The sequence below is a fragment of the Solanum verrucosum genome, unplaced genomic scaffold (genome assembly GCF_900185275.1).
Source record: "Solanum verrucosum unplaced genomic scaffold, falcon-dt-bn FXZP01000112.1, whole genome shotgun sequence".
In the NCBI taxonomy this organism is placed as follows: domain Eukaryota; kingdom Viridiplantae; phylum Streptophyta; class Magnoliopsida; order Solanales; family Solanaceae; genus Solanum; species Solanum verrucosum.
In genome coordinates, this window is record NW_026020441.1 from 379101 (window position 1) to 404219 (window position 25119).

General features: G+C 34.5%; 3 protein-coding genes across 5 annotated transcripts in view; 1 reads left to right on the forward strand and 2 right to left on the reverse strand.

Moving 5' to 3' along the window:
* The window catches only part of LOC125808456 (ras-related protein RABH1e), a 942753-nt gene that overhangs the window by 286297 nt on the left and 631337 nt on the right, over positions 1-25119 (reverse strand). The window lies entirely within an intron of this gene.
* On the forward strand, positions 122-19275 carry LOC125808404 (ubiquitin carboxyl-terminal hydrolase 26). 2 transcript variants are annotated; one of them, XM_049488105.1, is made up of 13 exons: positions 122-423; positions 3783-4379; positions 5968-6223; positions 7456-8195; positions 12543-12651; positions 12865-13046; positions 14653-14937; positions 15008-15209; positions 15497-15568; positions 15875-16096; positions 17083-17346; positions 18332-18473; positions 19057-19275. In XM_049488105.1, exons 1-13 carry the CDS (start codon positions 338-340, stop codon positions 19173-19175), a joined length of 3276 nt encoding a protein of 1091 aa, XP_049344062.1. In that variant the 5' UTR covers positions 122-337; the 3' UTR covers positions 19176-19275. The 2 variants fall into 2 exon arrangements, with proteins under 2 accessions (XP_049344062.1, XP_049344063.1); XM_049488106.1 differs by lacking the exon at positions 122-423 and adding an exon at positions 1462-1478.
* LOC125808421 (7-deoxyloganetic acid glucosyltransferase-like) lies at positions 22276-25036 on the reverse strand. The gene is made up of 2 exons (XM_049488125.1): positions 24550-25036; positions 22276-23198 (listed from the first exon to the last, which is right to left on the reverse strand). Exons 1-2 carry the CDS (start codon positions 25025-25027, stop codon positions 22276-22278), a joined length of 1401 nt encoding a protein of 466 aa, XP_049344082.1. The 5' UTR covers positions 25028-25036.

Sequence of the window (25119 nt, forward strand, 5' to 3'; positions counted from 1 at the left end):
GTAGAATATTTTATCTTTCCCTCCTAAAACCACCCAAAAAATAAAAGAAAAAAGAAAAAAATAAGAATAAATATGGTAACTGGAAAGACTTTCCCCCCATCAAATATAAATATATTTTAAAAAAACCCTAAAAATACTCCCAAAACTCTCAGGTACCAGCAAAAAATCGAGCTTTAATCCTCGAGGATTATGAATTTCGATTCACTTGAAGACTAATTATTTTTTGAGATTTTAGAATAATTTTTCGTAAGCTAGACGATTTTATTGTTGATCAGAAGAAGCTCAATCGAAACTGAATTGCTGATTTTCTGCCGATTTAATTTTTTCTGCTGTGAAAATGGGACATCAGCGGCCGAATACTCGCAGTAAAGGTAAAAGGAATAGAGGCGATGATTGTGCGGATGTCGCTGCTGAAATTTACAGGTGAAATTATTTTCACGTTGATTGTTGTTGTTGTTGTTGTTGTTATGTTTTCTGGATAAATTATACATTTATTTATGCTCAATTACATTGAATTGATTTTGATCGAATTTGCAACTTGAGCAAGCTGGTGTAACCATTTTGGTCTATTTTGGGTATAAAATGATATCTGATTTTATAGCAGTATTTTTCATTCTAATTTTTTTCTTGGTGTAGAATCTACTGATTTAATGTTGCAGTTTGAGGGCTGAGCTGATTTTATTGACTCTATATCCTGCATTTTTTTGTTGTTGAGATTTTAAGGTGTTTTTCAAGGAAAATTCTTTCTGCTCTTTTCATCCTAATATCTTTTGTTTGTCTTTAGGACCTGAATTGGATGTAATCCGGGTGTTGCTTTTGTGACTAAGAATATGTTGGTTTGTTAGACCAAAAAAAAAAAACAATAGCATAATTTTTTTGTTGTTCGAGATTATGCTATTGTTTTTTTTTTTTGGGTCTAACAAACCAACATATTCTTATTCACAAAAGCAACACCAGGATTACATTCAATTCAGGTCCTAAAGACAAACAAAAGATATTAGCCTAGCTAGTTCTAGGCTATCTATCCTATCTGCATCTCCCATTAATCACTGCTATTCTCCCATTCTTTTCAATCTATTTTCTATCCATTGTCTGTCTTTACATGTGTGTTTTCTATTTAGTACCTCAAGTATCTTGTGTGTACATTCCATTTGTATTTGCTTGCAAACTGTCATTGGTCTTGGGACTCGTTGTTTCCAGCATGCTTCATTTCTCGCTCCCCATATGTGATAGATAATTGCTGCTGTGATTGTCCATAGGAATGCTTTGCTTACTTTCCCATCAGCCTTTCTATCAATTCTGTTCCACCATCCGCGTATATCTTGCTAAACCATATATATTTGAAGCCACTTCATTATGCTTGTTAGGTTTGAGAGAAGGCACATTTGAAGAATAAATGCTCTATATTCTCATCTTTGCTTCCACACAGTTCACATTTCACATCAGTGATCAGCCCCATTACCTTCAGTCGTTCTTTGGTTAGTAATCTTCCATGCATAGCTAACCAACATATGAATTGATGCTTAGGGATACTACTGGTATTCCATACCCCTCTCCAGAATGGCCATTCCTCTCCATGTCCCCTTCTCCACATATAGCCACTCTTGACAGTGTATTTCCCTGCTCTTTTGAGCCACCCATTCTGAACATATCCGGATGCATATTATGTTTTTAGTCCACATATTTTCTTCCAGTACCAACATGAATCTTGAGGAGCATTATACTGCCACCAATCCGTACCTTTCAGATATACATGATTTACCCATTTCACCCACATAGTGTCTTCTTTGTTTGCAATATGCTAGACGTACTTTGCCACGGCTGATTCATTCCATGTTATCCCTTCTATAATCCCAGCCCTCCCTCTTTCTTTGGCCTACACAACAAGTCCCAGGCTATTAGTGGGGATTTATTGGTGTGGAGCTGACCAGTCCATAGAAAGTTACATTAAATTGCGGTGATTCTCTTCATTTTTTATTCTGTTAGGCAATATTAGTATAGCAGTCCAATAAGAGTACTTGAATCAGGACTGAATTTACAAGTTGTACTCGACCTGCATAAGGTAGGTTTTTGGAACCTCATGTGTTCACTCTACTACTCACCTTGCTGATCAAAGCTTCACAATCAATTGCCGAGAGCCTCTTTGCCAATATAGGGATACCCAAGTATTTAAACGGTAGTTTCCCTTTCTCATACCCTGTTAGTTCGCTTATATCCTCCAATTCCAGTTTATTCATTTTAGCTGAGAAAATGCTTGATTTTGATGCATTTGTGGTTAAACCTGATGCCATTGAGAAGGTTTTTAGCCCCCTTAACATGAGCAATACTGATTCCAGATCCCCTTTGCTGAAAATAAGCATATCATCAGCGAAACATAGGTGATTTAGGCGCAAGCTCTTACACTTCGTGTGAAACCTGAAGTTCTGTTGTGTTGCAACCCATTCGTGATCCTGGAGAAGTATTCCATACATAGCACAAACAGAAGGGGTGATATGGGATCCCCTTGCCTCAGCCCTCGTGCTCCCTTGATTCTGCCATAGCCTCCAGCATTTAGGACAATGGAATGTTGTGGTGTAGTCACACATTCCATAACCCACTTGATGTATTTGTACGTGAAGTTCAGATTGTATAACATCTCTTCTATACATTCCCACTCGATAGAATCATATGCTTTCTTAAGGTCTATTTTGATCAAACAGCTCCTCGTGGTGTTTTTCCTGCTGTATAGCCTAACCAGATCCTGACATCAAGATATTCTGAGCAATATTTCTCCCTCCTATAAATGCACTCTGGTTAGTTGAAATTATCTCAGGCAGTATGTTCTTCATTCTATTGCAAAGCATTTTGGATATCACTTTATACACAGTGTTACCACATGATATGGGTCTGTAGTCTCCTACATTATCCACATGTACTTTAGGGATGAGCGTAATCATCGTGTCATTAATGCCTCTAGGCTCTATGTATTTTGCTTGTTTTGAAAAATTCTAGTACCCCTTTTGTTAAGTCATTTCCCACCGTCTCCCATGCATCTTTGAAAAATTGCTATTGTTGTCATTTCATAACTTTCAGTCATTTATTAGTACAACATACTGAGTTTTTTTTAAAAAAATTACTACAACATATTGAATAAAAAATACAGGGTATGCTTTTCCTACATGTAGTTTCCACAATATCAACAAGTAATTACTTTATCTAAAAAGAACACAGTTGAGTTAAAAGTTGTATGTTTCTGTTAAACAAACTTCAAATCTCTTGTTCGATCAATGTTCAATAGAATAATTTTTTGATAATAGCAGACTGTATTCACAAAGATTAAAGAATCGAAGAGAGTTCAATTGAGTAATCCTAATTCAGAGCCTAGATTCATGACGAGGCCCTGTGTTTGGTGCTCAATGTGAAAAGGTGCAAATAAGATCATCCCTTGCTGATGTTTCTTAAAATCTATCGTTTTACATAGGGAACTCAATTATTGAGCTGAGAGATTCATCCTCTTACCCCTTTTATGATCTACATAGGAAAAATTAACTACTATACCCAACTTTGTGTTTTTCTATTATAAGCCCCTAACTCAAGTATATAATTCCTACTTCACTTGTTGTGCTCTTTTGCTTTCTTTTGGAGCAACATAAATACCGTAATAGCTGAATAATTGAATGCTGGACCTAAGTGGTGTTATAATGTCTATCAAGGATAACCCAACTTATTTATTATCTCTCCTTTGTGTCTTTGGTTGTTTATTTGTATTTATCAGTTGGTATTTTGTGTTGTCTGCTTTGTAGAAATGTTCTATCTACCAGGCAGGTGACAAAAGATGATGTTAATCAGCTGTACATGATATGGAAGCCTGCTTGCCAAGGATGTCGTATCAACACCAAAGATAATCCCAATTGCTTTTGTGGATTGATTCCACCGCAAAATGGTAATCGTAAATCTGGGTTATGGCAGAAAATATCCGAAGTGGTCAATGCTCTTGGTTCTGATCCTTCAGATGATTGTCGTGCTTCCCCGGAGACACCTGCTGGGTTGACAAATCTGGGTGCTACATGCTATGCTAACAGTATTCTGCAATGCCTGTATATGAATAAGTCATTCAGGGAGGGTGTATTCTCTATTGAACCAGATGTTTTGAAACAACAACCAGTGTTGGACCAACTAGCACGACTGTTTGCAAAGTTACATTTGTACAAAATGGCTTTTGTTGATTCTGCTCCATTTATCCAAACTCTGGAGCTAGATAATGGCGTTCAGCAGGACAGTCATGAGTTTCTGACCTTGCTCTTCTCTCTGCTTGAGCGATGTCTGAGTAGGTCTAGTGTGTTGAAGGCCAGAACAATTGTCCAAGATCTTTTCCGTGGAGGTGTGTCACATGTGACTATGTAAGTCCAGACTTAAATTAACAATACTAAATCTGTCGCTTTATAATGATATTTTTCATACTTTGAGTCGATTACATTACCCCTTTTATGACTCCAGAATTTTCTATTATTTACTTAATTTTTTATATAATTGACAGATTAGTTTAATCTTTGTCTTTTTCTTTTTTTCTGGACTAGATCATGAGCTGTGAAGGGCACTCATAATATTTTCTCATTATTTTCTGTAATGAAGAGTTAAAACTTCTGAATAGAGAAGGGACGAATCTGTAGTGCCTTCCATTGTATTTTGGAGTTTTTGATGCAATCACGAATGTATGAGAAAAATTTCCTTGAATTTAATATAAGTAACCTCATCTCTCTTCTATTAAAACTGAAATGGCAATGTAACAACAAATTTCCGGTTTATTCATATATTAAAGGCAGAGGGAGATCTCTGACTGTTGCATGAGGCTTTTAGTGTGTTCGCTCTGAATTAACAACAAAGGGGTTCAGAAACCACTCGTGACTGGGCATTGAACTAAAGATAAAAGGAGACCTTAATCTTAATACATCATATCTAGAGCTCACACTTAAGAACAATGTCTCCACTCTCTGTTGAAGCACATAGCCAATTTGTAGACTCTACTTTTCCTTGATGATTTGCATAAATGAACTGGTTCATTTGATTAAAGCTACTTGTCCAAATAAAAATTTTTCCCATGAAAGAACTTTGAAAGGTGAAAAGATCTGATAAGATTTGCTACTCTGGTATCTAGTGACATAGGAAGTTTTTTTCATCTAGCAAGTTGTATAGTGGAGAAGTTTTATTATGAGCCTGACCTATCTTGTCAAAGATGGAAGAGAAGAGCACCTTCATACAAAATTACTAACTTTAAAGTCTCCTAGATTCATGTGCTGTATCTTTTACTTCTTTAGGGTAAGTTTTTCAGATTGTTACTATTAACCAGTATAATTCATGGTCTCAATTACTTCTTATTAGTAAGAAGCTTTTGGCTGATACTTGTGTTTAGTTGAATTGATTGTGTGATTTGGAACTTATTCCCTGTCCAGTCCACCCAGTTCTCCCAGTTAGGTGCTTAAATAGTCATTTCCCTTTAATCAATTTCATCAAACAGATTTTGCTGTGGCTATATACTTGGATGTAAACAGGGTTTGAATAATTGGTTGGCCATTTCAAAAACATATTGACTGCATGTGCATGGACACCAAAAAGTGTCTGTCCCCTTCTTGAAAAAGAAAACAAGGAATTACTAATAGCCAGCTAGCACAGGAAGAACTTTTGTTGCATTTACTTTGTGATGCCTCCATTCCCTCTTTTCTAATGCAATGCAAATGCTAACTGTATGTCAAGTTCACCTTGAATAATGTACATCTCTTGTCAAGGAGTTTGTCATCCTGGATTCTCTTGGTTTCATTCTTCTTGCTCTCAGGGTTCATCAGATATTTTATATGACTGTCACCTTTGTTATGTCGGCCTTTGTTTTACTTGTACATTTGAAGCAATCTGTTCGTTTAATTCTGTGGTTAATTCTGCCTCTATGTTTTGGAGTCGTTAGAAGATTCTAAAGGATAATTTATTAATGTATAGGTGTTCAAAATGTGGAAATGAATCTGAAGCTTCATCAAAAATTGAGGACTTCTATGAGCTGGAGTTGAACGTCAAGGGTTTGAAGAGTTTAGATGAGAGTCTAGACGACTATCTTAGCGTAGAGGAGCTTCATGGAGATAATCAATATTATTGTGATTCATGTGCCACCCGAGTTGATGCTACTCGTAGCATTAAATTGCGCTCTCTGCCTGCAGTCCTGAATTTCCAGCTCAAGCGTTGCATTTTCCTTCCAAATGTATGTATATTATTTTTAAGTGTCTCACCGGTAAATGCTAGTTATTTTTTAAGAGTACATAAGGAAGTTGCTACATGCAATTATTAGTATTGAATAATTTACCATAATGGTCTCTAAAGGTTGGTAATGGTGCTATCATTGCTCTGGCATGAACCTTTTGTTTTCTCTGCTGGGAATTGTGAGTTCATTTGTCATGGCAGGAAGTTTGTTAAATTCCTTTTCTAGATGTAGAGCTTTCTTGCAGCATTTTATGCCAGATGTGCAGCGGACTCTCTTCTTCTGTTTGGTCATAGTTCAATGTTGTAGGTGATGAATTACATGCTTGATGACTTCCATAGAATTTGAGATGTTGGATGTGGCAATAGAACATTTAGAGACTCTAGTGGGCTCTTGATTAGAAATAACTTGTAAATGCTTTTACCCTTCCAAGCTCCCACAATGGAAGAAAAAGATCTATATGGATGATACCAATTAATAGAGAATATGTTTTAGTTATGTAAGTACATTTGTTTAAGGTCTTATGCTTTCTATGAGTTTTTTCAGCCCTATCTGAGATTTTTATGCCAATAGAAAATATAGAGAACTTCTCTTTTCAAAAAATAAAAAGATGATAAAATAAAAAGGTACAAAGAATTTGTATTACTCCCTACATTCACTTTTACTAGTTTAGTATTTTAAAATGGATTTTCACTTTTACTCGTCGCTTTAACATATCAAGAAAATTAATTATGTTCTTGTTTTACCCTCAACATTATTCCCCGAATCATTTGCCAAGACCCAACACTGCACATCAATTAATATGAGTATTATGGTAAAATACTTATATAAATCATTGTTTCGGGCATGAAAAGTTCAAAATGGATTAGTAAAAGTGAACAAAGGGGGTACTTCTTATTTTTACTTTATTTTGTATAATGTTGTCCTGACATGGATTTAAATGGAGAAACACGGTCAATAAGAATTCATATAGTCAACCAACTTGTTTTGGATTGAAGCGCAATTGTGCTTGTAGTTGTTGTTGTACCCTTCCCAGCTCCTTAACTTTTAGTACATGTATTATTTGAGTTGAATATTGAAAAAAATTAGAATAATCCTTTATTATTAAGAAATTGACTCTTGAAATGATTTTGCTACACTACCAATATTCTAGCTGAAGTTGATTTATTCATTTATTTATTAGATGTTTTTATATGTTTTGTTGGCTCTTTCTGATATGCACGTTATTTTCTTAGACTACAACGAGGAAGAAAATCTCATCTGCATTTTGTTTTCCTGAAGAGCTGAATATGACACGAAGGATATCTGAGCATTTCCAATCAGAACTAATATATGACTTATCAGCTATACTGATCCACAAAGGGTCAGCTGCAAATAGTGGCCACTATGTAGCGCATATTAAAAATGAGAATACACAGCAGTGGTGGGAGTTTGATGACGAACATGTTTCAAATTTAGGCTGTCAGCCATTTGGTAAAGGTTCATCACATTCTGCGGTCAAGCCTTCTCAAACTGAGCAACTTGACCACTCTTCTTCTGATGTAATTATTGAGAATGGGAATGGGCCTGATGCTGGGGAGCGGCGAGCATCAAAGACTGATGTCACTGAAGTGAAGACCTTCTTGTCTTGTGATGCTTATATGCTGATGTATGTCCTTAGACGTCCAAAGAATTGTGATAAAATGCCAATTGACTCTAGTGGTTATATAGCGGAAAAAGAGGCTTGTACATCTTCGGAAGTTGATAGTCATCTTCCACCCCACCTCTATGAGGAGGTAGAAAAACTGAATGACTCATATGTCGACTCGTGTGAGCAATACAAAATGAAGAAGGAGTCTGAGGTGAACTGCATCACGGAACGGAGGCTGGAGGTACGTTCAATCCTTTCTAAAGCTGCAGTCCAATCACCTGAGGAATTTTACTTTTGGATATCTATGGACTGGCTGCGTCTATGGGCGGACAACATCGTGCCATCGTAAGTTTCAATTCTTGTAGTGGCCTTTAATTTTCCTTTTCGTCTCATGGGTAAATCTTTATAAGGTAGTAGACAAACGAAAATATATTCTTTCTTTGTGGAACTTGTTCCTTCTATTTACGTGAATGCTGTTGTCACTTGTCAGAAAATCTTAGTTGTGCTTAGTTCTACATGTATCACTGAGTAATGAATAGATGAGGTGTTAAGAGTAAAAATCTGGTGAGCCCAGTTACAATACTCACTAGGAGCCCATCTGCAATGGTCTTGTTGGGTAGGTTACTAGATTTACTCGATACTTGTGCTTGTATATTGTAGCTAGGGGTGTTCATGGTTTGGTTTGGGTTGAGTTTTTGATCAAAAACCGAACCAATTTAGTCGGGTTTTAAATTTCTAAAACCAAACCATATAAAACAAAAATCATTGGTTTGGTTCTTGTCCTTTTGGTTGTGTTTTCGGCTTATGACTAGCTAATAATAAATTGATAATGACAAAACAATACAAACATGGGATAACTATTAACTACTTCAAATGAGCAGTAAAAACCCAAGTAGAGTAGTCCACAACAAATCAGCTTCATGGCAGAGAAAGTTATTTTTATTTACAGCAACACTACTTTAGCAATACCGTTCTGAGTATTTCACGTATAATCCTTGGTCTGTCCTAAAAGTTTGAATATAGAAATGCCCCTGTGTTATCTAATGCTCTGCTCTGCCCTCTCTTTCACTTCTGGCGCTATTATCTTTTATTTCTTTGTAACCTGTAAGTTCCACTGGACCAAACAATCGAAAAAAAGCTCTGACATTTTAAAGTGTATCAATTTCTAGTTTAAACTAAAGCAATATACTGATAATAAGAATTAATGTAACATTTTTGAGATATGATCATATGAAGACATAATGTGTTTTTTTTTTTTTTTTTGGATTGGACATGATAACAGACTATACATAAATTTATGCTGGAAGCAAAAATTACATCATTGAATCTACATCCAAAAGAGTAAAAGCAATAGACCAACACTAAATCCTATCTCATCTTACAATGATCCTAGGATATCTACTGTAGAAACTGGATCATCTAATATACTTTGAGTTGGAAATAACACAACTTTTAAATCATATAATATCAATATTAGATTCAACTAAAGGAAACAGTCTAAGTTAAATTATATTGAAGATAAATAACTTGATATGGCATAACAATTACTATTGTCTTCTTCAAATCCACAACATGAAACACAAAAGATAAATTTTAAGATTAAGAAAATGTAAAAACATACAAAGTTGGAGATTGAATCAAAGTTACACAAAGCTGTTGATGAAGAAGACTTTGGAACAAAGCTGTTGATGAAGAAGACTTTGAAACAAAGCTGTTGATGAAGAAATTTTGAGACATGAATAAGATTCTATAGTTATAACTCCTTTTATAGAAGTGGAAGGATTCATAAACCAAAAATGTTTGAAAGTATGAGAATATAAGCACACCAGTTGTCAAAAATGAAAAAGAAAATTCTAACTGACTATTAAAGCTTTGAGGGTTGGAGTGGGCTTTGCTCATTTGAGGGGTAATCTTGGATCCCTTATTTTCTCTTGGTGTGCACCCATATAGTTCCTATTTGCATAGAGGATTGAGTGTCTTCTAGAGAACCATATTTTGTAGGTTTCTCCTTTTTCGGTGGTATTTTTAATAAAATCTTTTACCTGATAAAAAAAAAAACTTTGCTCACTTCAATTAAGATCATTATCTCAAATCCTCTAACTTAAGGGGTTGTTTGATAGCTGGTTCGTAGATGAGTTATGTAGGTATTAAAATCTGCATCAGTAATACCACGTTTGGTAGTTGGTTAGGAGATAAGTTATTCATGTATAAAATTAATACGGTGTTCAGTTTGCAATTCAGAAATCCGCATAAATTATACATGTGAAAGTTATGAGGGAATTTACATAGATTTAATCATAACTAATCCATGTACTACTAATATCTACATAATTCTAATCAACTAAGAAACGCCCCCTAAGAATTTTTCTTCCACCAACACATGGAAATGTGTAATATTTGGTTTTCATGGACAAACGCCCACTAAATAACCCTAGGATGCAACAAAGGATTGGAAATGCATCCAACTGTTAAAAGGTAGCGGAACAATTGATAATGGCATGCTAACAGTGCAAATGTAATTTCATAAGTTTGGTTTGTAACGAGGAGCAAAAACATGGTTTTCTACATGGACATGTGCTTTCCGATTTGCAGAAACAAGTAAGTGTCTAAATTAGTTGGAATCAAGACTAATAATATTCCCAAACATAAAATTCAATACCTAGTCAAAGATTTCATCTTCTTCATTTATTCGGACTTCTATTTACCATTCTAAGCCTTAGCTTTATTTGCAATTAAAATTAATCATCTCTACAGTAGACTAAGCAATTTAATAAAGAGAATAGAAGTGAAACTAAAGAGGGACAAAATTTTCCTTACCTGCGTTAATGGGATGACCCGTGAAGTCAAAAGAAAGGCTGCGCTTAAAGTTCACAGAAGCTGCCGTGAATTAGCTTATGCTTGTAATTCAAATTGTTTTAAAGTTTGCTGCTTGTTCTCCTTTTAACGCGAGACAAGAAAAGCCACATTTTGGCATTATGGGCTTGGCCCAGGCCCAGTGTTGTGAAAGGCGATTGCCTCGTCGCCAATGGCGAGAGGTGAGGCGACCCCTCATCGCCTTTAGCTTTGTGGCGAGACGATCTTCAAAAGGCGACACCATGGCGACAAAAGGCGAGAGGCAAGAAAAGCGAGAAAGGCGTCACCTTTTGTATTTTCTTATAAAAAGGCGACCAATTTAGGGTTTTAAAAGTTAAAAGGTAATTTTAGGGTTTACGACTACACTCCTCCGGCAACCAGCCAAACTTTTCTAGCTACTCCAAAGTCCAACCAATACATATTTCTTCTTCTTCGGATTTCTTCTTCCTTGGTTTCTTTTTCCTTCTTCTTCGGACTTCAGAATCACTTCTACCTCTGTTTTGACTTTTGTTTTGTTTTTTTCTCATTCAAGTTCTAGAATTTTAGTATGTACTATCTATTTTCAGTTTTTGAATTAAAATATTTGCTAAGATGTTATTGCTATTGAGATTTTGATTATTTACATATGCAATTAAATATTCTAATTTTTTGGTATTAATTGCCTTGTGGCGAGGCAAACCCTTGTCGCCATCTAAAACACTGGGCCCAGTCAACCCCTTTATTTATTCTTTTAGATCATTACATAAATTTTTTTTATTCTTTTACTTTCCAAACCAATACATATATCATTATTTAAACCCCGTCTCACTCGTACCGTATAACATCAACATATTCTCAATGCACTTGATTTAGATACTGATTAAAAAAATATAACTAGTGTTTAGATGTAGTCAAATTAAGCCTGGATAAGTGAAACCATTACATTCAGTTAAATTAGAATAAGATGATTTACTGCCCTAATATATGCTTAATGCAGTGGTCTAAAGTATGCAATGATTAAGGTTTCAGTCATCAGATTTGATTGTTAAAGACTATCCTATATTTAGTTGGTGTTGTTCTTGCTTGGTATGTAGAGGATATGCTAAATTATGAGTAGCTGGTTTGTTGAAGGGCTTTTTTGTTTTAATCTCAGCATAAAAATGAGAGGTTTCCAAACAGTACTAATTCTCAAAAAATAAAATAAATAAAAAATGAGAGTTTCCAATACAATAATTGGTTCTCAGTATAAAATTATGCGTTAGCATTACTAAATACAATGTTTAATTTCGGGAATAAATGCTACTTCCTCATCCCCATTAATTTGATACAATTTGACGCGGCATTGAGTTTAAGAAAGGAAGAATTTCGAAACTTGTGATTAATACAAGCCATATATATTTGTGTGACTATAAATCATCACATTAAGGGTAAAATGAGAAGTTAAAGTTAAATTGTTTCTATGTATAGGAAGATATTATTCTTTTCTGACAGACTAAAAAGGAATGTGCATCATATAACGTGGGACAGAGAGAGTATTCGTGTAAGTTATGCGGAAATCAGTATTGTAATGCAAGATTGAATGTGAAATTAGAATATGTTTTTTTATTAGTAAATATCTGAAATAAGAGTACCTAAAACGTCAAAAATACCTTTTAAGATAATTCTTGAATTTGGTATTGTCAACACTATGTAACAATGTACATATTATTTTGCAACGCATAACAAGTTATGTTTTATTATTTGTTGCTCTGCTAATGATCTTCTTACTATAATTCCCATTATAACTAGTTCATGAACCAACCAATCTCTCGAGGTAAAAGACCTATTTTGTAGTTAGTAATAGTTTTTGTTGTATTACAGAATCATTGATAACAGTTCCATACAATGCACACATGGGAAAGTACCAGTTTCAAAGATTGGCTCTATGAAACGTCTGTCTAGTGAAGCTTGGACCATGCTATTCTCTAAGGTATTATTTTATGAAATTAGATTCTTTACTGTTTTGCGTAAGCATTTTGAGTTTTTTTGTGATACCTTCAACAACCATTACTCTGCAACTGCTGATTTCCTTTCAAGACTTCGAAAAATATCGATGCTTTATGATTTCCATGATATTCTCCTTTACTAGTTTTCAGTTGCAATCTGTTTTTCTCTGATATTGATCTGATACTTGCAATCCCAGTATGGTGGAGGACCAGTGCTGGCCAAGGATGATTACTGCGTTGACTGCCTCTTTGGAGTGGCTCAGTCAATGGCCCTTGCAGATAACTACCGGGATCGAAGAACATTAATGAAAGAATTTGCAGAAGCAGCCCTTGCGGGTGATTGTGTAGACGAGAAGTTGTACTACATATCAAAGCCATGGTACATCTACGTAATGTATTCTTTGTTTTAAACTTGTATAGATGTGTCTAATGAGGGAATATCTGTCACCATCTTAGTGCTGCAGAAGTTGTTTGAATAAAAGTGTTGTTAATTGTACCTGTGAGAAAGAGTATATTTTAAATACTATCTGCTGATGCAATAAAACAGTAACACAGTCTAGCATAACCTGCATCCTCTAGTTACTTCCTATAAGAAATGGTACAAAACGATTGGAAATGATCTTTCTGAAGAAAACTTCGTGCATCACACAGCATGTTATATCTGACGTATGTTTAACACAAGGGACATTTGGTTTAATTTTTCTTACCTTTTGGTATCACTAACTGTTAATACTCACAGCTTGTTATAACTTCTTTAATTTTGTACATTATTCCATTTGGTTGAGCTATCATTTACTGTCTTGATCTAAATTTCAAGAATGTGTGTGATATTGAAGCTATTCATGCAATGTGTCAATTACATCATCTTGTGTTTCCTATGTTCTCAACTCATCTTAGTCTCTGTTTAAAAGATACCTATTGATATTCACATGCAGTGCCAACTGAAGGGTGAATCAACTAAAGTTGCTACTTTAGGCCCCATATTTTCAGGGGCCCCAAATTTTCCTAATATGTGTATATACTAAATTTTAAGTTTTATACATTGTTCGTATAGATATTTTGTTATACTATTAGGTTATCTAACCTATAAGTAAGCCTCCTTAAAATGTGAGATTCAAAATCTTGAAAATAAGATATTACCTGCTACAACATGTAAATATGATCTAATAATATAAAAATTGTTTACACTAGCAGTTATATAACTTAAAATCATACATTGTTTTTTGAAAAAAAATTTAACGTCTTAAAGACAAGTACAATTTCTCATAATAACAAAAAGGAAAGATGGAATTGTCTTAGCATAACTTGTGAAAGAAAATACTCCCTCCGTTCCAATTTATATAACACCTTTTGTATTTCTAGAGTCAAAACAAGTTTTTTGGTTTTGAATTATCAATTATTGTGACTTGTAGTACTCTATACATAGTCTCCAAATATGTAAATTTTTTTAATGAAAATTCATAAAATTTAAAGATGCCACATCCAAATTCACAATTAAAATTGAAAAGTTTGACTCTCGAAATCAAACTGTGCCACATAAATTGGGACAAAGAAGTATCCTTGTGGGAATCTCAAAACCATACCTGTAAACAATATTTTTGTGCCTCATTTATTGATACAACCAACATCATCAATGAGTCCACATTATTTTTATTCTCTTTTACCTTTCTCTTCGAATAACGTGCAATTTCTCTTTTAATCTTTTATATTTCCTTGACCTTTTTCCTAATCACAGAAACAATTCCATAAAAATAAGAGAGCTCAAAGTAAATTGCTAACTCTCTTTTTTATTTTTTCTAAAATTTAAAGCATTACATCAAGCATATTGAAGCAGCAAAAAGTGAAAAAGAAAACTAGAAAAATAGACTTCAAATGAAATTATATGTATGAAGTTATTGTTTTTTTTTTTTAACAAATCCAATTGAAACTTTGCTTTAGGTCACCATTTTTGTTGAACCACCCTTTTTCATATGGTTCCTCTGTAGGTTACAACAGTGGCTCCGAAGGAAAAATGTAGACTCTCCTTGTGAAGCTGATGCTGGACCAACAGCTTCAATAAGGTGTCCTCATGGACAGCTGATGCCCGAACAAGCTTCTGGTGCTAGACGTGTGCTGATACCCGAGACTCTTTGGAATTTTACTCGTGAGATAGCTATGGCAGTAAAACCTGATGATTCTGTGGGTTGTTCAACTTTTCTTTCGGACTCTGAGCCCTGTACTCAATGCAGCATTCAACTCACTGAAGTTGCATGCTTAGAAGATACTCTAAGGTCCTGTATCAACTTATTAAAGTAATGAAGTTAGAATTACCTAGTAGCTTACAGTGTTTATATGATACAGGGAGTTTAAGCTCAAGCAACGGCAAAGTCATGAGAAGTTAGCAATGGGTAAAGGCATACCAATTCTTCCTGGTATCAGATACTACTTGTTACCATCTTCTTGGTTGTCTAAATGGAAAAGCTACTCTAATGCAAGTGGCAAAAGTGCTCCTGCTGAACTTGAAACTTTGGATGATGTCATTGGTTTTCTGATGTGTGAAAAGGTATATTTTTCAATTGTATATTCCATCTAGAGGCACTCTGCACAAGCTTTATGCATTTAGATATCTTCTACCTAGAGGAAGTTTCCACTTATTGCATGCGACAAGAAATTCTTCGTGTTTAGATTGACTAACGGACTGCTTTCTATGCTCCTAGAAATATGCAATGCATATAAATGCCTATAAGTTCTTCTGAGATAATTCTCTATAGTTTATTGAGATCTTGTTTAGGGAAATGTAAAGAAATAACCTTTTCTGATTTCGAGCTAAGCCATGGTTCTTGTGAACAGCATTCAAGACTTCTTGAAAGGCCTCCTGATCTGTCTTGCAAACGTGGAAGTATTTTCCAGAAGTCACCTGCTGTAAGTATATAATGTATTTTCAAATTACTGGTTGTCTTTAAAGTAACTTAAACATGATAGTGTCACCTTAGCTTGTTTTTGCTCATGTCAAAGTCCATTACAGTAGCTTATTAACATAATGTTTGCATTAAGTAATTACAATATTATTCCGGCACATTCAGTCATGTCTGATTTTATTTACCTCTGTACACCATTAAGCAGGTGCATAGTCTTGTTTCCTCCTTTTTCTTTATGTTTATGTTCTTCCACTTGTGGCTTTGGTTTTATCTTTTTGCTGAATACTTTATTTCTGGCGATGGATTTCAGACAGACACTTTGACAATTATCACCGACGATGATTGGAAGTTGTTTTGTGAAGACTGGGGTGGTACAGCGGCAAAAGGAATTACAGTTGAAGTTGATTTCTTGGGGAACGATTTTGTTGGATCTAGTGAAGATATGGCAATTTCTGAGGAGCATATGAATTTGAATGACGAATCGAATGTTGGGCCTGAGTCTAGAAGATTCATCATTAAGATTTCACCAGAGGTAAATTCATTTGTTCTTTTTTTTAATTTCATTAAACCTGGACATAATTTATTGAGCTATATTGATCTATATATTAAATTTAGGTTAAAGTTCCCAGGTACGCTTCCTAATAACTGCTAGTTATAGCTTTGAAACATTAAGTGTCATATTCTGTCCTCAGGTCTTTGGTCTAGTGGTAAGAGCACAACACGTGACGGGTGAATTTAGCTGCATGTCACGAGTTCAAACCCTGCCACAACTAAAAGCCTGGTGTTTAAGTGGAGATGAGTAGAGGGGCAGGTCTACTGTCTGATAATTTTCCAACTGTGCGTCACTAGTCCTCAGAGATTCTTGGTTATAAAAATTAAATTAAATTATGTGCTGGATTTTTGTAAGCTGGAGAGTACTGCAAATACATCTAAGTCTAGAGCATCTCTTACCATAACCTATCCTTGTGTTGGGAAGCAACCAGAATAAGTAATTGTCTAATGGAAGCTATGGTATCAGTTTAACAACTCAGGATCTCCTGGACTTTATAGATGGATTTACAATGAATTCAAATGTAATGCTATGCAAATGGATTTAGTGGAATACCTTAGATAATGATGATTCCAGAGCTGATTATGGGTTCTCTTATCACAGAAGGAAGTGGGTCATGCACCTAGGATTTAAAGGTCTTCGTCATTCTTTGAGAAGATCTGAAGAACTAGAATGCCAAATATTATAGGTTTTGCCTCTATGTTGTAGAAATCATGTTGCATGGTTTTCTCCTGTAAATTGAAAACTATAGGCCCTTCCAGGATTGATGCTATGTTTGTCTAAAATGTCAATCTAACACAAGCTCTTTGCATGATACTTTAACACCCTTGGAGCATGCTGACATCAGCAGGCAAAAAAATGAGTTCCGTTTGGGAGTTGTTATCCTGTGCATCTGCTGAAGGGTCAAAAGAAGCCTTTTGAGTTTCTATTGAATATGGATGAGAAATTCTACGTTTCATACTTTCCAGGTTTGTGAGGAGTGCATTGCTGAAAGGAAAAGCTGTGAATTAAAGAGGAAACTTAACTATTCCGACGAGGATATTTGTGTCTGCTTCATTCTCGGCAAGGAACCTCCAAAATCAGTTCTAGAAGCATCAGTGAACAGCCTGGAACCAAATCGACGGACCTCAAAGCGTTCCAAGAAGACAGCATTTGGAAACTCAGTGAAGTTGAATGTTTCTGGGTCCACATCTGTCTACCAGCTGAAGATGATGATATGGGAAGCTTTTGGGGTTAGCCACTTTTGCTCTTTGAATATATCGTATTCTGTAAATTTATTTTCCTTGGCTGACTTATTGTTTATGATGGGAAACCTTATTTGCTGAATAGTACTAGTTTTATAGGTGTACATATTAAAATCTGAAAGTTTTTCAGATGGGAATGTCTTGTAAAGGAACAGTGGTTTAAGAGTATCATAGTTAGATTGTTTTTACTCTTGGCAGTCAGTCAATTACGACACTCCTCTATGCATACTTGGAACCGGCTATTCTTTCACATTGGTGGAGTCAGTATAAGAAAATACTAGCATGGGCCATGAGATAATGGTATAATACGGTTATGTCTTTTAGGAACACCTTTCGATGCTGTAGAAACTTCACAGTTATATGATAAATTGTTACTTATTAAATTTTAAATCGTGTTGAGAAAACTGATTTGGGAAAGAAAACTCAGATGCCTTGGCCAAATTGCCTGTTAACCTTCATGGCTAAATTTCTGAACCCAGGCATATAAGATGACAAAAGGCCACATATACAAGATTACATGGGTATAGATTATTTGTTTCTTTTAGATGGATCATTTTTCTGGCTTATGCATTAGTTCATTTTGGTTTTAGGTTCTTGGTTCTTATCTAATAGTGATAATAGTGTCTGTATTTTCGTTGTGTGGTATGTAATTTTTCTTTTGACATGTGACGTACCAATAGGCCCTTCCCCAGACCCTGCGCATACCAGGAGCTTTAGTGCACCGGGCTGCCCTTTTTTCACATGTGACATATCATATCTTCACATAGTTGGAAATTCTTATAGTTGTGCTTTCATTTGTAGAGTTATTTGTTTAAAATAACAGTTATATGGTCCAGTGATGTTCATTTCCGCTTGACTTTTGCGCGTTGGTGGTGATGGCAGTTTACTCGCCTTACAAAGTTGACTGTTGTCTGTTTCTATGGACTTCTCCCTTTTGATTTGCAAACAAACTTATCTCTTTTAAAATTTACAGATAGTCAAGGAAAATCAGGTACTTCACAAGGGTTCTCTGGTAATTGATGGCGAATCTGCTTGTCTTGCTGACCTGAATATATTCCCTGGAGATGTACTATGGGTGACAGATTCTGAGATTCATGAGCATCGTGATATTGCAGGTTATACTGCTATGCCAAATGGAATGTCCTAATTTTCTAGATGTACTTCAAAAGTCTTGTATCTTAAATATGACATTCTTTACCAACTCTTACATTTCTCCGTACAGTCTTTTCCTTGGTCATTTCTAGAAATTGCAATTGAGCCATCTAATCTCCATGTAGTATTCTCATAATTATACTGGATCTGTTGTGCATAGGTTGTTGCTGCATTGTTTTGTATTATTATTTACAATGTCAAGGTATCATAATTAGCATTAACCACACATCACATAACATTTTGTATATGGAAGAGTGTGTTGCATCACTATTACCTTATCAAAAAAAATATATCTGCACTATTACCTTATCAAAAAAAATATATCTGCACTATTGCAGTAATGTATAACATCCACTAGTTTGGCATTTTATTAAACCAGTCCACATGATAACCTCTGGTTTATGCCTTTCTGTTAACATCAGTGGTCAGCCAGTGTGCCATGTCACCCTGAGTTTTTTTCCTGACCAAATTCAATCGTTTGCCGAAGTAGGAACTAAAACAGATTTGCACTTATCAATTATATTAATTTATCTACTTTCTTTTCAGATGAGCTTTCTGGCCAGAAAATGGAAGAACGAAAAACTGAAGAAGGTTTTCGTGGAACACTTCTGTCCTCAAGTCTCTCATCCCAGTTTGTCTCTGAAGCATCTGCATGCTTAAATTAATGAGGATGTACTCGTAAAGTGTAGCTGTTCTTCATGTTTGATTATGGAAGATTAAAGCTAGATCTTCAACCTGCTTAACTGGGTAATTTTCTGTATATTCTGCTCAATTTTGATGTTTTTTGCTTCATCTGTGTCTTCCTTATTTTCTTGTTTATTAAGTCATTAATCAAGGGATTTGTTGGATAGCCTTGAGTTAATGAAATCAAATTCTTTGATTATATACCAGAGATGATTTATACCTCAGACTTTTCCATGATCCAGGAGGTTGAGAACCGTTATGTCATGTGAACTTGTTTGTATAATACTTTGTATTTTGTGCTATGATACAGTAAAAACTATGGAACTAGTTCATAAATCTTAAAGATAACAATAAAAGTTGAGCCTGCCACATGGCGTTTTCATGCTTGAATTATAAACTTTTTGTTAATGTGAGGTCCAGTTAATTGAGTGATTTGGTTGTCCCTTCGAGATGCCAACTAGATTCATCGTCGTATCAAGGTATTGCCTGATCATTCTTTTTGTGATCTCCTTAGGGTTACTAGTGAATCTTTCAATGTTAAATTGATGTATTCCTTAATTCAGTTATTGATAGATTGTTGAGAGTTCCAATTGTACTACAGTCAGAACAGACTAGTCATGAATGCAAAATAACTTTTGTCAGGTCTTTACTATTGTGTGCAAACACTGGGTTCATTTGCTTTCTAGAACTTGGCTAATAACGTATTGTCACAGATAAGCAACTTACTAATCTTTCAGATCTGCTGATTTTTGCTACCTGTTGAGTTCAAAAGAATTCTCTCTTTTATTCTCATGTGGACATGCTTCTAGAGAGAGCATCGTTGTTTCCAATCATGAATTAACAAAAAATGTTCATTCTAATTGATCTGATCTAGTACTTCACTGCTAATCTTCTGATTTCTTCACTTTATTGTGTTTCAGATAAATCAGATTGGCTCACTTTGTTTTGTTGAGAGAGTATGCCCTGTTTTGTACGAGCTTTCATGTTATTAGCTCCTTTAAAAAACTGCTTGCAGATATGGTGAAGGATGATCTCCTAGTGCGAGTTGCTGTGTAGAGATTAGTATTATTTTGGTTTTAACCTTAAGCCCCCATTCGGTGCCCAATCTGTTGGTGTATTGTTCCTTTCACCTTCTTGGCTGCCTTTATATTAGTCGGGCAAGTTGTAGTTCTGAAAGGCCAGGTCTGGTTCATAGTCCTAGTTTATGGGACAGTTTTGTGCATTGTCGAACCTTATTCCCTTGCCTTGTGAATAGTTGAAGACTAAAGAGGCAGTCAAATGTACATGTCATACATGTGTGGAAGTTGTATCACATGTACTTCATGGTTACTTGAGCTTTAATTAGTATTTGATTGCCAAGAATTCCGACAATCCCTTCCCCTCTCCGCACATTTTAACAGAAAAGAAAAGAAAACCACTAGGATTTTTTGAGTCTAACTAATTGCCATTAATAAGTTTCAAGTGTATTACTTCATATTTTAGTTGATACGATTAGGATTAATATTTATCACTCGTCTCTATGTGCCGCTAAGGATAGGTGATTCACTCCCCTGCGCTACCCCCCACGAAACAAAGAAAACTAGGATTGTTGAGATTAATTAATTTAGGAATTCGGATAGATTCGAATGATTAACATATGAAACGAAGTTATGATGCTATTAAGATGTCTTTTTAATGTTTTTTACAAAGATAGTTTCTTAATGCATGTGTTGCCCGTGTATAGGGGTATACATGATCGGGTTGGTTCAGGTTTTTCAAATATCAAACCAAACCATTTGTGTAAAAAAAATTAATTTATAAACCAAACCAAACTAATAAAATTTGGATTTTTTTTTTAGATTTTTGGATTTTTTTTGGTAAAGTTTACATACAAACATGTAATTAACTTGTGCTCCAAATATTTCTTTAGTTCAATCAAAATATAATTATTTAAGGTGTTTCTTAAGAAAATAACACAAAATATGAGATGAGTATTGATAACACCAAAATATTCAATAAAAAATAATAATGAAATCACCATATAAAATTAATATTGCAAAGTCATAATGAAAATGATCATAATTTAAAAGTACTAAATCATGCTAAAATAAGTTTAATAAGTATTAGTTACATTACTAAATATTTAAGGAAAATTAAAATTAGATTATGTATTTAATTGTCTAAATCAATGTATTTTAATTGTCTAAACCAATGTTGAATTGATTTTCTTTTTGCATTAGTGTTAATTTGATTTTGATTTAAGTTTTACAATAATTGTCAATATCTATGAACTATAATCTTTATTGGACCATTTGAATTCTATGTTTTAAACTTGAAATAATATATTAAAAGATAAAAACTATGAAATAGTATAAGAAATATTTTAAAATTATATCAAAGTAAATATTTTTATGTATAAAATAAAATTTTAAAATTACATATATAATGTCGCGTTGTTTTGGTCTCAGGTTGGTTTTTTTTAGTTAAAACCAAACCAACCCAAATATAGTTGAGTTTTTTTTTTCAATACCAAACTACAAGTCCGGTTTTTTTTCCGGTTTGACTTGATTTACAGTTTGATTCGATTTTCGATTCTGTTTTGTACACCCCTACCCGTGTATATCAAATTATGTATGATGTGATACTGCATGAAAAAAGTGGCCGTGTCAAAGCAATGATTAAGAGTGTGACAAATTTAAGTTCTACTTTCCTTTTTCTTTAATTAGTAGCCATTTATGATTTAACTTATGTTCTCATGCACATAAGCACATGCAACACACGTGTCGAGAGAGTAGAATTGTTTAAAAGTCTCAAATACATTACCTTGTTCAAGAGGCATCTTTTTTTTTCTTCTTGAATTTCATGTCAAAAAAAATAACATTTTAGGTCTTATAATGTTTGTGCTTGGATCGACTACCCAAGAATGACGAGTTTCATATGAGCAATAGAATTTATCCAAGCCATTGAATTTATTCACATTAAGAGTTTGTTTAAACAAAGTAAAGAGAATTAAACACCATTTATTGACCAAATGAAAGAAGACACATTAGCCGATAGAGCATCATTAAAGAGCCCAAAATATTATTTAGGCATGTGAGGATGTTATATCCTCATAAGCCTAATATCCTCAATTAAACGTTCCAAATCTTGGTATGAAGCGCCACCTTCACCAACACTTGCTATTGCCAAATTGCTCATCTGTTTTGCCCTTTCCAAAAATTCAATTTTTTTCACATCCATCACTTCTATTACCATCCTCTCAATTGTGGCTCTATCACATACATCTTTCATGTCTAGTCCAAGCTTCCACACCTCTGCAACATACCTACTATTTACTTGTTGATCAACAAAATAGGGCCAACAAATCATTGGTACTCCCTCTACTATACTTTCCAAAGTCGAATTCCACCCACAATGAGTTAAAAACCCACCAATTGATGGGTGAGCTAGCACTTCTTCCTGTGGAGCCCAACTAACAATACAACCCCTCTCCTTTGTACTTTCAACCAATTCCATGGGAACATTAATGTCGTCGTCTTCAAGTCCAATAATTGAACCGGGCCTCTGGACCCACAAGAAGTTAGTCTTACTATTCACCAAACCATACCAAAATTCCAAGAATTGGGCCTTGCTCATTGTGGCAAGGCTTCCAATGCTGACAAATAAAACTGATTTGTTGGGCTGTTTGTTGAGCCAATCTATACAACTCATATCCTCTTTCCATAGGCTGTTGGACGTTGGCAAAGATTGAGAAGCTAGTTTTGCCTTCAGTTGAGTGTGAAGAGGCCCAATGGCGTAGATATTTGGACATAGAGCTCGGAATTGTGAGAGAATGGGTCCTTCAAGGGCTTCAAATGTGTTGAGTATTAGAGCTTGGGCTTGGACAATATGTTTCCCCTGCTTGATTACATGTTGGATAATGGGAATATCAAGGTCAGTTGCACGGCAGTAACTGGGAAGGTCTCGGCGTCTCATCACACCTTCCATTCCTGACACACTATTTACTAATGCATCCAAGTCATTTCCTGTACCAAGAATAAACAAATTGTAATTTTTTTTAAAACATGTATCCTATAAGCAAGAAAATAAATTATATTGTGATTTAATTTTTAATCACTTTAAAGAAAAATAAACTATAATTAATGTTTACTAATTCATTTTCTAATATTGCCCTACGGAAAAGACATGATATATAAACATGACTATTAACTTGGCTTCAACTGACAATTATGCCCTTCAACTTTGAGAGTGCACAAATAGAAACTTAACTTGTATAAAATTGAACAAGTAAACACATGTTTTCTACGTGACATAATGTATGTAGTATGTCACATATGACACAAATGGTGTCATGTAGGACAAATATGTCGATTTGTTCAGTTTTATACAAGTTTAAGTATCTATTTGTACACATCCAAAGTTGGAGGTCATAGTTGTTAGCTGAAACCAAGTTAAGGGTCATGTTTATGTATTATGTCATAGAAAATGACAACTCAAAACCTATAATTTATAGGCATAACACATAAATATGTCCTTTAACTTGGTTTCAGTTGACATTTATGTCCTCTTTGGATGTGTTCAAATAGACACTTAAATTTATATAAAATTGAACAAATAAACACATGTGTCCTACATGACATAATATACGTAGAACACCACATAGGACACAAAATTGTCATGTATGATACCATGGACAAATGTGTCTATTTGTTCAATTTATACAAGTTTAAGTGTTTACTTGTGCACACCCAAAGTTAAAGGACATAGATATCAGTTGATGGCAAGTTAAATGGCATATTAAGAGTCCATTTGGATTGACTTAAAAAAGTAGTTTTTAAGTCAAAAATAAAAAATCAAAATAAAAGTCAAAAAATAAAAAACACTTCCTAACTTTTTGACTCTTTTCAAGTTATTTTTTCTATATTTTTCAAACACTTCCAAAAGTAAAAAACTACTTAAAAGTATGTTTGACCAACTTTTAAGTTAATTCAAATACCCTCTAAATGTATTATGCCTAACATATATATATATATATATATATATATATATATATATATATATATATATGAGTTCATACAAAATGTTATCTTAAATAAATGTGGCAACTAACGCATTAACTTTCGTTATCACAATAACCCGGCTCGGCCGTCTCCATCTGCTAGCGTTGCTGATCACCTAATTTGGATATTAATTTTTTTTATTCTTTAACATGGATAAGAAAATAGTAAGATAACACATAATTTAGCTGTTGCACAATTGGACACTTTTGACTAATTACAAAGAGTGTTTAGATAATTCAAATATGGTGGAAAAACATTAATAAGCAAAAATCCAAAACTAATTTCTTGAAAGTACAAATATGCTAATTAGACTAACCTTTGAAAGGAATTTCTCCATCTTCAATAAGTTTTGGAACAGCCAAATAAGTCCAGATAGCACAAGGACTTATAGTATCAAAATAAAGAAGTGGGATTTTAGCCTCTTTAGCTATATCAACAGCAAATGTAAAAATACCATCAACTATGAGACAAGTAGTAGTAGTCATCATGACCATCTCTCTGAAAAGTGGGCTACTCACTTTCTCTACACCTTCAATAATCTTCCCTATTTGGTCTCCATTTCTTGGATTATCTTCTGGAAGTCCATCTGGAACTGTCACAAATTTGAAGTTTGGATATTTCGCAAAACGAATTAGAACGTCCGTGTAATTCAGTAGGCGTTGATGGATGTATTCAGTGTTGATGAAAGTGACATGAGTTTCTTGGTGAAGGCATAAGAGTTCAGCTAGTTTTAGCATGCAATTTACTGGACCTTGAAGAGGCAACGGGAAAATGAGTACGTGAGGAACTGCCATTCTCAATTTAATTTCCTTGGACACTGCAAAATTAAAATTCTGGTTGAGGTTTTATAATCTTGATGTATATATATTGAATATTAATAGTGGAA